At 32.7% G+C, this 14,855-nt stretch overlaps 1 protein-coding gene across 2 annotated transcripts in view; it reads right to left on the bottom strand.

Annotated features, from left to right (window-relative positions):
* Positions 1-9,167, bottom strand: part of LOC134685319 (uncharacterized) — a 50,939-nt gene extending 41,772 nt beyond the window's left edge. The window contains exon 1 of one of the 2 annotated variants that reach the window (XM_063544983.1): positions 9,034-9,167. In XM_063544983.1, the coding sequence (XP_063401053.1) occupies positions 9,034-9,063 (30 nt within the window). In that variant the 5' untranslated portion in view covers positions 9,064-9,167. Of the gene's footprint in view, positions 1-7,699; positions 7,804-9,033 lie in introns of those variants that run through there. The other variant, XM_063544984.1, reaches the window with a different exon arrangement.
* Between the last annotated feature and the right edge of the window lie 5,688 nt (positions 9,168-14,855).

Genomic DNA, 14,855 nt, shown 5'->3' on the forward strand with positions numbered 1-14,855 from the left:
TGTATTAAGATAACACATACTATATATATATGGAACCATTGCTTGTTAGTGATATTGTTTTAAATAACCAGTTATAAGTTTCACAAAGAATCTAACGACTAAAGTTGATAGTAACTCATGAACAACTTGTCAAGTCAATATACTTACGATCAACGTAAGTCGTAAGATTTTAGTGAAACTGATCACATGTCCCTTGTTACTAGATTTTTTGTATCACATACATTTACATGTACATATATATACGTATAGTGGTGGTCAATATGGAAAGAAAGATCGTCATAATACCAGAGTAAATCACATATATTTTACAGTAACAGAAAAATCTAACAAGTTAAGAAGTCGTTAGTCCGCTCTATCTACACAAATGAACGATAAATTGATTGATTGTCGTTTCAGTGACAAATACATCGTGTATACATCCGTACGTCGGACAAATATATCCTGCCACTGGGAAACGAGAGTATGTATTGGTAGGACAGAACTTTAGCTTTGCAACAGGTCACATAAAAAAAGTTGTTGGAATTGTTCTAAGTGTGAGAGAAAGTGACACACTCTCTCTCTCTCTCTGCGGGAGGTATCGGATTTAACGTCCCGTTCTGATCGCACGAGGCTGCGTACTTGTACATCCCACACAGTCAAACGGACGCCCCACTGGTTTTTTCAACTGGTCGGAAAAATCTGTTTTGAACACATTTCTATTCACCCTTAGTACTCGCAAACCAGTGAATCATATCTCGAAGGGTTTCGTAGTTTTGATATATACCTGTACACATTGGGATGCATTAAATTTATAAAGTGTTTTTTCGTTTTATTTGAAGGTCAACGAGTACGTTTGTACAGGAATCTATTTAAGGTTTTAGCTGTCGATATCAGGGAGACATTTAGATCTTTATATCAGACAAAGACATTTTCACGCAACGGTATAGGGAACAATTTCTTTGTTGTACGTAATACCACTGAGCAATGTCTATTGATATCTCATTAGTTTACCTATCACAAACGATACGGTTCAAATGTCAAATAGTGAAAAAAAGAACAAATCTTTATGATATCCTTAAAAATATCCGATATCAATGATAACCTATTTCTTAATATATGATCTATAACAAGCGATTTGTCTGTATATGAATGGAGTTATCGCAAACTTAAAACGAAATGTAGGCGTTAAGAAATGGTTGATATGACATTAAAATCTTTTCTGTAGAAACAATAAGACAACATTGGAGCAAAAGGTAGAAACACTTTTAAAATGTTCGCTTGTAATACAGTCAATCCTTAGGTCACATGTTGAAAGTTGTCTCATTTGCAATCATACCAGATCTCCTTTTTTTTTATTTTATAGACTAAAATATCTAGTGTTGTAACAAGGTGGCGCTGTTGAATTTGTAACATATGATGTTAAAAAAACACAAACATTGATGTAAAAAACGGCTATATTGTTTTTCTATATTTGTTCAAAACAATGTGATAACTCTTTGATAGATTCTCAAGAGAGCTAAAATGAGCAAAATAAAATATCATTAGATATACAAACATGTAAACGCTTTTAACAAAATTGTAAAGATGTAGTCTCGATTATAGAAGATATAATTTGACATGTCTTGTGATAACCATATTTAGTGTCGGTACAGTCTTGGATCAATTTATAGCAGACTCAAAGCAGCACGAGACAGCTGCACAATTTCAGATCGAGGTAATAATAATTGGAATGTTCTTCAGAACTATAATGATGGCATTATTATATTCCATTTGAATAATTATATATTGTTTCTGAATTTGATATATTTTTTTTTATACATATGGAAGAAGAACTTATTGTTGTACATTAACATAGTCATTAATGTGATTACTTTACAGAGTCGTTAGAATACTACCATGATGGTAACTTATATGCATATATATATTAAATTATACAGACTTTTTTCGAAGATGAATTAATTTGGAAATGCATTATGGATATTGCCTACTGGCAAAATTGGACAAGTAACTTTTATTGGTGCGTTTGCAATGAGATTAACATTTCCCCATGCGTCACACTTTTATAGATAGATGTCAATTGAGAAAATGTCAAAGGATTGAATTGGAAGAAAATACCTGAAATATGTGCAAAAATTATGAAGCTTTTCATGTAAGTGTTTGAAATGTTTCCCATAGATTTGGGAACATAAGGATTTTGGAAATGAATATCCTGGTCTATAGTAAGAGGTACAAACAGTAAGCTTGCCAAAATCAACGACAAAAATTAATATTCTGAAAGACAAAACTCTGCAAATACATGATTAACTCACGTCAGCATTAGATGTTACAAGAAAGTCCCCCTGTCCACCCTAAAACAATCGCCCCTAATTATAAAATCTCTAAACATGTAAAATATATTATAATAAACATTGAAATGAGTCATATCCAAGTAAACTCTCAGACAGATTGAGACATCCATTCATGTTTGTGTTCTGTAATCGATTACGACATCATGAACCTTTTGAAAACTCGTATATCAATAACAGTTCAGAAAACACTTTAGATCTTTTAAAAATAGAAATATAAATTGAAGCTGACTAGTTTACTTTTTTTGAGAGATTATATAAGAGCTATGTCAACGTTTATATCACTTATGTTCCACATATCATGTAAAATACAACCATATTAGGTTCTGATGAATGTAGTAGACATTTGTAAACGAGCGAAGAAAAAAGTTTGTTATCAAGCTGCCTTGGTCTGATTGATAAATTAATGTTTTATCTGGTAGATTGACTAGAAATTCAATTTTAACGATTAATATTGTCGACTCTAGATGACCTTTGCTATTTATTTTATTTCCCGTTTTGGTAAAATAAATAGCTCCTAACGTTTCTATGTAAAGGTACAAAATGTGAATGTAAATCATATAAAGCGCTTCGAAGGCATCACATTTATAACGACTAGTGTTACAATCATATTAAGAGGGCATTTTGCTACGAGATATACAATATAATAAAAGTTTTCAATCATTAAGGAATTAAAATAGCGAAAGAATAATTAGCCTTTTCTCAGAATAAAATAAGAAATAAGGTGAAGAATTATTTACTTGTAAGTGAGCAATTCGACCTCATTGAATCCGTATTAATGTGACCTTCAAGTCCTAAGGGTTAACGCTGAAAATTGGTTATTCGTGTATTTATCTAAAAGGAAAATGATGTCAACATTGAAACTGAAACAGATTAACCATTTGGTTGACTGATTCGTCCCACACAAACCATTCTTATGTATATACAGGTAAAGACGGCAATAATCGTACTTTTTAACCTACAATATGAAATCAAACAGACCTAGAAAAATCTAATAGGGTGGTCGCTATCTGTTTATATTTATATCTATATTTATATTGGGTTATATGACTGTCAGCAATCTTCGGAGGTCATCTCGATGGTTAATGATGACAAAAGTACACATTCTTGATACATTATATATTAGAGCCCCCCTGCTTTGTTAGTTATTTTGTATCAGACTTGTTTTAATTTGGATATACGTTTTAAAATGTTATAAATCAAATAGGAACATTTGAGTCAAATCGGTGAACAAGAACTCGACAGCCAATTCCCTTTAAATTCTTTAGAATTGCTAAATTAAGAAAGTTTGATGCATGCTACCTCGACACATTTGTTATCTTTTGTTACATGCATTAATCATACCTCATACGATCTATTAATTATACATGTAAATACATGTAATTGCCTTTATGGAGTGTACGTTATACAATTCAGGAGCTATACATTCAATTTTCATTGCACGTAAAACAACTCAGGTGCTATAAATGCAAGCTAAATTGCACGTCAAACAATCCAGGAGCTATGAATGCAATCAACATTGCATAACATACAACCAAGAAGTTATACATTCAATCTACGTTGTATGTCCAACAATCGAGGAGCTATGGATGCCATCTACATTGCACGTCAAGCAATATACAATCCAGGAACTATACGTGCAATCTATACCAACCGTAACTCAGCATTTGTTATATAAAAAGAAACATTTAGAAATTATAGGTTGCACTTTGTAAATACAGCTGTTTCTCAAAACACGCCTCTTTTGGGGAGAAATTGAATATTCATAAAAGATTAATTTTGTGTACATACTGGTTCCCAGTTATGCTCTTTGTGTTCCATATTGCAGAGACAGAACTTGGGAATGTTACCAGTAAATAAACACGTGCATATTGTTTACATTGAAATATGTGGTAAATTTTCATTCGAGGTAGGGGTAGTTAAGAAAATGAGTGTAAGTTTAAACTCCTAGAAGTTCAGGGCATATAAACGTTGAAAATATGCCGCACAGCCCTATGTTTTGACCTTTGAAAAAAATAGTGGGGTATATGAACTTTCAATTCTAGGATAAGATTTTTTTCAAAACTTCATAGTAAAAGTGGTACAGTTTTAGTCGTAAAAGGAGTTCTTATGGGAAATTGCATTGTCAATATTTACAGAAATGCAACCTATTATATAATAGTCAGTGAGGATTACCGACCGTTAGATTACGGAACTCGTATTGCTACGTTTAAGGACTTTCAAGCGGACTGTGCCGTTGTTATTGTTTTATGGACTTCCATATGTAACTTTGATTAAATGTAACTATATTGAGACCATTTTGATTCAACAAAAGAACATAGTACAACCTGTGTATTTCTTATTTATTTAAATCTACCGCTAGTTTCCCCGTGTTGTAAAATTACAATACGTCATATTTATAACTGAAAATATTTTAACGCATATATTTGATTTATCAAATAAACATATGTTTTATCATTACAACGTCAATTTCAACTTTTTATTGATCAAAGATTTAAATATATTGTGAAATATAATTTCTTTAAGTATGTCAAATGGTATATTATAAATACAAACAGCTGAATAAATATTCTATTTTTCTAATGTTCACGAGGCCAATAAGGTATCGGTTCTTAATGGTTTCCAACTAACAAATGAACTGATTTCAAAAGAATATGATAAATCAAAAAAAATATTTTAATTGTACCATACTTAATAATTGTATAAATAGTATATAAGTTTAAAGTATTGACAATCACTCATAATATATGTTTGTGCTTATCAATAAAACTAAACACTTAAATTATATCATAGTCCAATGATTTTTTTATAAGACAAAATTTTATGAAAACACATAATTTGACTTTGGATAACCTCCTTTTAACAAGGCAGAATTCTTTTACTATCTATCAATAAAGTATTGTCCATACAAAGACACATGAATATGGAAATTTTCCCTTTTGTGGTCTTTTTTTTCATAAACAGGGAGTAACATAATAATATATAATTATGAAATATTGTCTATGGGTACATTATATATTTCATATTACAACTTATAAAGCATTCAAACAGCACACGATACGAGCTTAGATATTAAATGTAAACATTAATTTATGAATAAAGAACGTGTTGGTATACGTCGAAGAGACAGCAACCCAAACAACGGAAAGTAACAGTCCAACAATAAACAGGCAGTGGCGGATCAAGGAATTTTCATAAGTGGGGGCCCACTGACTGACCTAAGAAGGGGCCCGCTCCAGTCACGCTTCAGTGGTTCCCTATATAAGCAACCATTTTTTCCCCAAAAAGGGGGCCCCTTGCCCCCCTAAATACGCCTCTGACAGGTTCAATATTTTTAAAATATGCCACGCTCTAAATTGGCCAGATTCTTATTTTATCGATTTGAAAAAAAAAATTATAAAAATATTCTGCTATAAACCTAAATTTCTCCAAATAAGGATGAGATGATAAGATAACCTCCGACTTGATTTTGTCCTCTGTATAATACAGATAGTTGGAATTCTGTCCAGTGTTTGTTACATTGTCAAAACGAGTAACGTATCACAAATGTGAGATTTCACTTGTTTTCCAATGGAGTTGTGCATGAGGGGTGTGACTGGTGTTATTATCTTTCTTTTTTACTGAATATTTGTGACAGTCAACAACATCTCATAGAAAAAATGGACAATATTTATTTGAAGACGTGGTATGATTACAAATAAGGAGATGTGGTATGATTACAAATAAGACAACCACCACCCACAGTACATATGAAGTGGATGTAAGCAGTAATAATCAACCGTACGACCTTCAACAATGAGAAAACCTATAAAAGGCCACAACACAAAACATATGAAACGTATTTCAACTTGAGAAAACAAACAGTCTGCTAAATTATAAAACATTTACGAAAAACAACAATAACAGGCAAGTACGTATTGTTATGCGTTTACTTTTCTACATTGGCTAGAGGTATAAGGGGAGGGTTGAGATCTCATAAACATGTTTAACCCCGCCGCAATTTTACGCCTGTCCCAAGTCAGGAGCCTCTGGCCTTTGTTAGTCTTGTATGATTTTTAATAATTTGAAGTTTAGTATGACGTCCATTATCACTGTACTAGTATACATATTTTTTAGGGGCCAGCTGAAGGACACCTACGGGTGCGGGAATTCTCGCTACATTTGAAGACCCATTGGTGGCCTTCGGTTGTTGTCTGCTCTATTGTCGGATTGTTATCGCTTTGACACATTCACCATTTCCTTTCTCAATTTTATGAACCAACGACAATGACTGTATTATTTGTAAACAGATAACCCACATGGTCATCCGAACTATAAGGTTAGTATATATAGATGCATGAAGCGTTGTGCAGGATCCATTGTTAGCATACAAGGTACTATTTACATAACAGAAGACACCAATGGGTCTTCAACACAGCGATAAAATCCCGCCCCTGTAGTCGGGCTGTAGCGTACCATCTGTACTTACTCAAGACTTCCAATTACAAATGGTCATTCCATTTATATTCATATAAAGGGAAGAACCTCACAAGACTTTACCAACTAAGAAGTTGAACTTTAAAACATTTTTGTAAAATAAATTTTGATTATAAAATAACAAACACTGATCTATTCTACTCCGCAATTGTTACTTCTTTGTGTTGTGATTATTCAACATTATCATTAAAACATTAAGTAGTTAATGAAAAAGGAGAGCACGACTTTACCGACTAAGAAATTTATCATATTTTTTACCTTTAAAATCATTTGTTAAAATAGATTGTGTTAAATAATAACATTGACACATTTCTATCCAAAAGTCATCTGTAAACAGTTGTTAGTCGACTTTTTTCTGGTTATTTAGCACTTTCATTACAATTGTTATTTCTTGAATTAGATAACACTATCATGCAATGAAAGTGTTAATGAAAATAAGGAGTACGTGTTAAATTTTCATATAATAATAGATCAATGTATACGTATTTATTCTTTATACTTCAGCAACATAAAATTCTGCAAGATACCTTTCTCATTAAAAGTTCGATAAAAATAGCAATGTTCTTTTAGTCATCACAATTCATTTTTTATTAAATTCATAATCATTAAAAAATGAATTTAACATTTTGCACAGTTTGTAAATATATTGCTAACCAAGACTTGTAAGTAAAGGCAGACAAGATGTTGAAGTAGGGACTAGAATGACACAGGACTGCTGTACGAGTTATTGTAATTAAAAAGAAAATACAGTAAGATCCCTGCTGAAAGAATGGTATTAAGACGGCTGGCTATATCGAACTAAGCAACGGATCATGAAAATGACTAGAAGGAAAATGTCGCTTTTATAGTGAACAGCATTGAAAGTATCACGGCATTGATATCAGTATAATTTCTCTTACCTTTTCTAGGCACTAGTAGTTGAGGATGTGTACTAATAAACTCTTACTATTATTTCCAAAATTTTAACGATTTCAGTCGTGTGTAATTATAAGTTGAACTATCTTATCAGTTACCTTATCCTTGGTAAGAGGGGTTACATGTATATGACTATGACATGTCCTTGAAGGAGTCAACAATGCTGTATTTTCCCCTTTCGTTTTACACTCCGGTTTGTACGACATTATACAATTACCAATAAAAAATAATATATTTGAAATAAGACTGACCTTTTCTTATCCTTATCAAAATTTAAAACAGAACACGGACTATAATACGACAGGTCTGACATATTTTATTGCATATTTACCACTAACTGTACAAGTTTTTACTTTGAGGATGAAGATCAAAGCCTTATTTGTATATTATAAGTACTTAAAAAAGGGGGAAGTGATATAACGATGGTAAAGAAACATTCTAGACGTCGGGTTATGTAGATCAAAAAGATGACCAATAGATAAAAGGTCAAACAAAGGGCGCACGGACGAAATAAAGGTCACTGAGCGCTATTCAGAAAAATAAAGATGTTTAGCACTAACCTGGTATTATGTTTATAACTTGGTGATGAAAATATAAGAAATTATAAAAAAAAAAAAAAGGTAAAGTTTGATAACACTTCTAAAAATGAAAAATATTTGCATAAAATTATATTGATAAATAAACATGTAAAATAATAATGCACCCTAAAAATCAAAAATTAAATAAAGGAACTCACTAAGTAAATTAACATTATATTTGTTAAAATGCTAATAATTTCAAGTACCAAGATTTCTCTTCAGATCGACAGTGAGTTGACATGAGGACCTTGATTTCCATTTCAACCACTTGCTCCAAGACGAAAATCAATCGAAAAATTTCTTCGAGCTTACCCCCCTCTTCCACCGGTTCTCGCACTCTGTTTTTCGTTTAACAACCCCAAACAAAAATAATAAACAAACACCCACACCAACCCCTTTGACTCCCGCTTCCCTTCCCCACATTCCCATGTTCCACTATCAGTGCCGACCCCTCTTTTCACGTCGGTCGTATAAATCTTTGATGTTAATTGGTAGAACTAAATTTTATTATAACAGACACAAAAATGTTTATATTCAAATATTTTAATCTGTTACTATTTGGACTGATTAACATGTTAATGTATGACTGATAATTTTACATTGCCTTCTTACTACCAATATATATATAAAGTATCATACCTGATCATTATCATTTCTAATGGAGCTAACTGTATCTAATGCGGAATTCATAAGTTTTGTGGGAAGGATATATACAATATACTGAGTTAAAATATTCTTACCTTAAAAGTTACTCTGTTCACAGATGCCATATCGAATGAAGATTATTTTACTTTTCCAAGTAGTTTGATTTTAAAGACCTTGCTTAAACGTAAACTTATATCTGTACACACTGAATTTAATCGTTACAAATTTCCATTGATTAAACACAATGAATTAAACGACTGTTGTCTTTTGTACTTCGTAACATTTAGCTAATGATTTGTGATGACATATATACACATGGTGAAGAAATTCTTACAACCTGCAAAGACCTTTGATGCATCTTAATTAACTTTTGTTTTTATTGATGACAAAACCATCAGATATCCACGATTATTTTGCAACAGATTTTGTGTTTATACAGTGTATAACAATGAACTTTTATGATAAAGTAAGTGAAATGTACAAATGTGAAACTTTTTTAAACAACATTATATATGACAGTTCAGTGTTTGTTATCAATTCAAAAATCTTTCAACGTAATATTAACTGCATTACCGCAAGCTGTTATAATCTTTTTTGGCTATCTAAAATTGTCCTTCTAGTGTACCATAAACTCTAGGCTCTGCAATACTACCATACTTATTGCAATAGAAATATAAATAAAAGAAATACAATCTGGGTTTTTAATTTGTAAACATATCTTTAAATGCATGTTTGTTTTTGTATATTTTTTAATCGACCTTTTAACTAAACAACACTTACAAAATCTTATTATCTGTCTTTTGTTTTTTATTTCGACATTATTGACGATTCTAATATATAAATATTTGTACATTTCCAACTTGAAACATACATACTCTTAGATGCATGGTTTGTTTTCTATTAGTTTCTTTTTTACTGCAGATTATGTATGGGCTTTGCTTATTGTTGAAGGCCGAACGGTGACCGATAGTTGTTAATTTCTGTGTCATTTGGTCTGTTGTGATAAGTTGTGTCAATCATACCACATCTTTTTTTTATATTATCAAATTTGCAGAGTTTTTCGATAGTGTCATCAACATTGTTTTATAGTGGTGCTTTTAGTGAAGTTGGGACCAATTAACTTTCGGGATCACCTGATTTATCTTTTTCAGTGTGAGATTTGTGTTGGTAAAGCAAAGTTTCTATGTGATGTTTAGCGATTGGGATTTGTTGTTTGATTTTGTCATTTTCTCTGACATTTGCGTTGTTATTGCGAGTGCATTTTCTGATTGATATTGTCTCTATGGTAAATATTGCTCAATATATGTTTAGGGACTGATTACTTACAAAACTAATTGCAGTGCTACATATGAGTCGATTGTCATATTTTTTAATACTGGTAAGTGAGTGTCGTAAATTCTATCTGGTGTTTATACGCCCCCACATGATTATCAATCTGTCTAATTTGGCTGTCTGTGTGCTTGCCTCCCTACTTGTTTGTTTGTCCATCATCACTTTTAGTACGAACATTAATTCAAAATGGCTTCAACTGATTTGAATAATTTGTACATGCATAGTGGTAGTACACTTCTCAAGGACGTTCTAGGTTTTATGAAACAAAAATCACAAAATTGATAAGATTTCGACAAAAATTGATGATAAGTATTGGACAGTGACTTAGTTGTTTTTTTGGTGTCAAATTCGGGACACAAACCTTCCCTTTGTCTAAAAATCACAAAGTTGGAGAAGAACTTTGGTAAAACAATAACGAAATGTAAAAAACAATTCTAGGCGACAACTATCCCCAAAGATTAAGGCACTGGCTACGGTTACATGGAATGTAACAATAATAAAAATATTATTGTTACATTGGAGACTAATTGCCGGAATGCAAAGTTGGGTAAGGAACTGATTAATTACGAATGTAACAATAATTATTAAGGCTACAGTTACATGGCGTTATTGTTACATGAAAAACAGCAATGTGCCCTAGATTTACTAAACTTAAATCTTCTATAGTTTTGTTGTTTAATTCTTTCTTATGTACTAAATTATAATACGTGTTTAATATCATTATTCAACAAATGTTGTTTTAGTTTTACGTATTAATGGTTTTGATGTTCTTAAAGATATACTCCTTCAGATAAGTAGTGCCAAAGGCGAAAAATATAGTTCATGATGGTTTGTTGTTGAGAACTAGGGCTTTTGATTGTACCAAGTGTACTGGTAAGAAGAATAGACAATTTAGTAGTGGAACAATGGCTTGAAGACGAAATAAATCTATATTTGTAAGGTGTTTTGTGTAGCTTCGGAAGCCAACACATAGCAGGGACTTTCATTGTATTTGGTTCTGCTTGTAAAGCGGTAGCTAAAAGTTTATGTTTGTTACAGATGTCGTTTTCTGAAAATGGAGTGAGTTGGAATGTTGGTGAATTGGTAATTTCTTTTTTCAGAACCTCAATGTAAAATTTACGTCAAACAATAATGATATTATTAGCAGCTTTATCGGCCGGGACAAAAACAAATTCCTCGGTTAGTTCTTTTAGTTTATGTTTGATACGAGAAATAGGTTTATTGTGGTTATTGTTAATAATAAAATGTTCTTTAAAATGTTGAATACGTATATCAACTATGTCCATTACTGAATTAAAAAAAGAGTCCAAAGATTTTTTGCCAGCTTTTTCCCGTTTTATCCGTTTTAAACAGCAAGTACGGAGTGAGTCGTGGATGATACCTATATACGAATATTGCTTGGAGTTCTTTCATCAAAAATTTGTCGGACTTGAACATGCTCAAAAAACCACTTCAATGATTGGATAGGTAGAAACTGTCATTGTAAATGAAAAAATAAAGAAATTGTATGTTATTATTGTATATATTGTTTATAAAAGAAATGTCTTTAACTTTTATTATCATAAGTACATATTACTAGCCCCATCGTACATTGCTGTTTTTCATGTAACAATAACGCCATGTAACCGTAGCCTCAATAATTATTGTTACACTCGTAATTAATCGGTTCCTTACCCAACAATGCATTCCGGCAATTAGTCTCCAATGTAACAATAATATTTTTATTATTGTTACATTTCCATGTAACCGTAGCCAGTGCCAAAGATTAAAGGACAATTACAGGTTACCATTTTGTCTCGACACACAGCAGAACCCATTTCGTATAGTAAGTAAGTTAGTTTAAACATATTTATTTATAGTGGATTCGGAAACAAGTTTTGTAACTTGTCATTATCCCTTTCCACTTTGCGGGCGCGAGTGCTGCCTAAGTAAGTTATACATTTCGTTGGTAGGAATTCAACGAATATTAACATGTTTGATTGATTGTTAGTTGGAAATACTAAAGATAGGTCCTGTCGAAGAGTTCGTCAAGGTTGGAGGGCGGGAAAATTAGGGTAATACTATATTGGATAAGGGCAGCAGTTTTGCCTTGCTACTAGTAACTTACGGACCCCTCACAATTTTGTGGCTGCTCATTATTCATCCCGTACAACCAAATGGACCCCATGCACACTTTGACAAGAGTTTTACTGCCAGTCGAAAGTATTTGGAATTGTATGATTATGCTAATCCGCATAGATCATTGGTAGACTCCCATGTTCAAAAGGGTTACCAAAATACATAAAAAGATATAAGAAGATGTGGTATGAGTACCAATGAGACAACACTCCATCCAAGTCACAATTATTAAAAGTAAACAATTATAGGTTTTTCTGTATTCTATAAAATATTTTGATTGCTATTTTATAGTGTGTCTTTTTATGTCGTGATGTTATACTATATTGGGTTCAGGAAAGGGAGAAGGTTTGGTACCATTAAAACATTTAATCCCACTGTAATTGTTTGTACCTGTACTAAGTCAGGAAACTGTTGTCGTCTGTTTATGTGGTTCCTAAGTGTTTCTCGTTTCTCGTTTTTATATAGATTAGACCGTTGGTTTCCCGTTTGAATGGTTGTACACTAGTCATTTTGGGGGGCTTTTATAGCTTGCTGTTCGATGTGAGGCTCCGTGTTTAAGACTGTACCTTGACCTATAATGGTTTACTTTTATAGATGTGACTTGGATAGATAGGTGTCTCATTGGCACGCAATCATACCACATCTTCCTATATCTATATACTTTAATTTGTATTATAAATATAGTGTTATTAACTGGCTGTTTCTGTATTGGCACTGGTATAGATTCAAGGTTTGCTGTATTGGCCTCGAGACCCGTAGGGTCGAGGGCCAATACAGCTGACCGAGAATCTATACCAGTGCCAATACAGAAACAGCCAGTTCATAACACTTTTATTAAATAATCCAGCGTTTTCAATACAGACTTGTTCTGAATGCTGTATTACATACATCAAATGTGAATATAGGGCCAATATTTCCAATACGGACTGGCAATGATGTGAATATAGGGCCAATATTTCCAATACGGACTGGCAATGAATCCTGAATTACATGCATAATTACACCTAATATAAGAATGCCAGAATTTGATTGGTTCAACCGTTGGTAGCCAGTGTATTTTTCGCATATTCTAACATTTTTTCCTCATTTCAAACCAACTTGCCTGTTTTTCACCACTGCCAGTGAATATGCCTCAAATACATGTACCATGGTATTTGCCATTTTGGATATTCCTTTTTTACCCTCCCGGGCATATTTCCGCCAATTTGTTTCGGATATGACGTTAAATAAAAAAGAGAGCTAACACGTATTAGTACATGCATAATTCCTACGGTTCTATGATAATATCCACTTTTTTATCCTCAAAATTATCCATAAAAATGTTTATGAATTACACCTTACAAGTTAAAGAAAAAAAATCAACTTCACCTGTACAGAGAATTTTAGTCCTTAACTATTCGGTGTAATTAAACAGATATATCATGTTATGGAGTGGTATTTGCGAAAAATACGAGTCTTGGGACCGATTTCCATCGCCTTGTTGGCTTGGGAAATTTCACAGCCCCTTGACTGGTATTTTTCGCAAATACCACTTCATAACATGATTAATGATCTGTTCACAATGTATGTTTACAGAGCCAATGATTTTTTAAATACTGACTTGCTTTGAATCCAGCTTACATAGTTACATCACAGGGACTCGGTTAGCAGATTAAAATTTTGTAAATCAATGTTTTTTATTTATTTTTTTATTATTTCCTGTCTATTTGCATTACTATATTAACGTATTTAAAGTTGCCATCACTATTTCTTTGTTTTCTGGCAATGTGCAGTTTACTATCCATATCCATATACTGAAAAAACCTAAAGGGATCTAAGTCGCCATCTTGAATTGCCTTCCCTACTTTAGATAAAAAATAATTAAAAATATGAATAAATTACTATATACCTTACAACAGCCCTCATTTTCTTCCAAAATGATTCTTCTATAACATGCATATTTTGATTTGTGGATTAACAGAACCCTCAGTGGCGGATCCAGAGGGGGGGTTCCGGGGGTCCGCACCCCCCCTTTATTTTGGCCGATCAATGCATTTGAATCGGGATAATTTTGCACCCCCCCCCCCTGCACCCCCCCTTTGCCCTGGGCTAGCACCCCCCCTTTCGAAAATTCCTGCATCCGCCACTGACCCTTATGAAGTTTCAGTTGCATTCGTGTCAGAATATTCAAATTTCCCGGCGAAAGCAACGTATCATTCGGAAACTTCCGGGTTGGTGCTTTTACCACAACGATAAATCCTTATAAACAGACGAGTGCTGTCCCCTAACTTTTTACCTACGCCACACCAAGATATCCTTCATATAAATTAAATATCAAACAAAAATGTCTTTGAACAGTTAGTGCATGTATTGTTTCAATATCAGATTATCCTCCTATCCTTCCCCCCATTGAAAATATCAAATGATTGTCCCAAACTATCGGGTTGTATTTCTGACATCCTGATATTTTTCAAATCATGGATTTATG

Source organism: Mytilus trossulus, chromosome 9 (assembly GCF_036588685.1).
Source record: "Mytilus trossulus isolate FHL-02 chromosome 9, PNRI_Mtr1.1.1.hap1, whole genome shotgun sequence".
Taxonomy (NCBI): Eukaryota; Metazoa; Mollusca; class Bivalvia; order Mytilida; family Mytilidae; genus Mytilus; species Mytilus trossulus.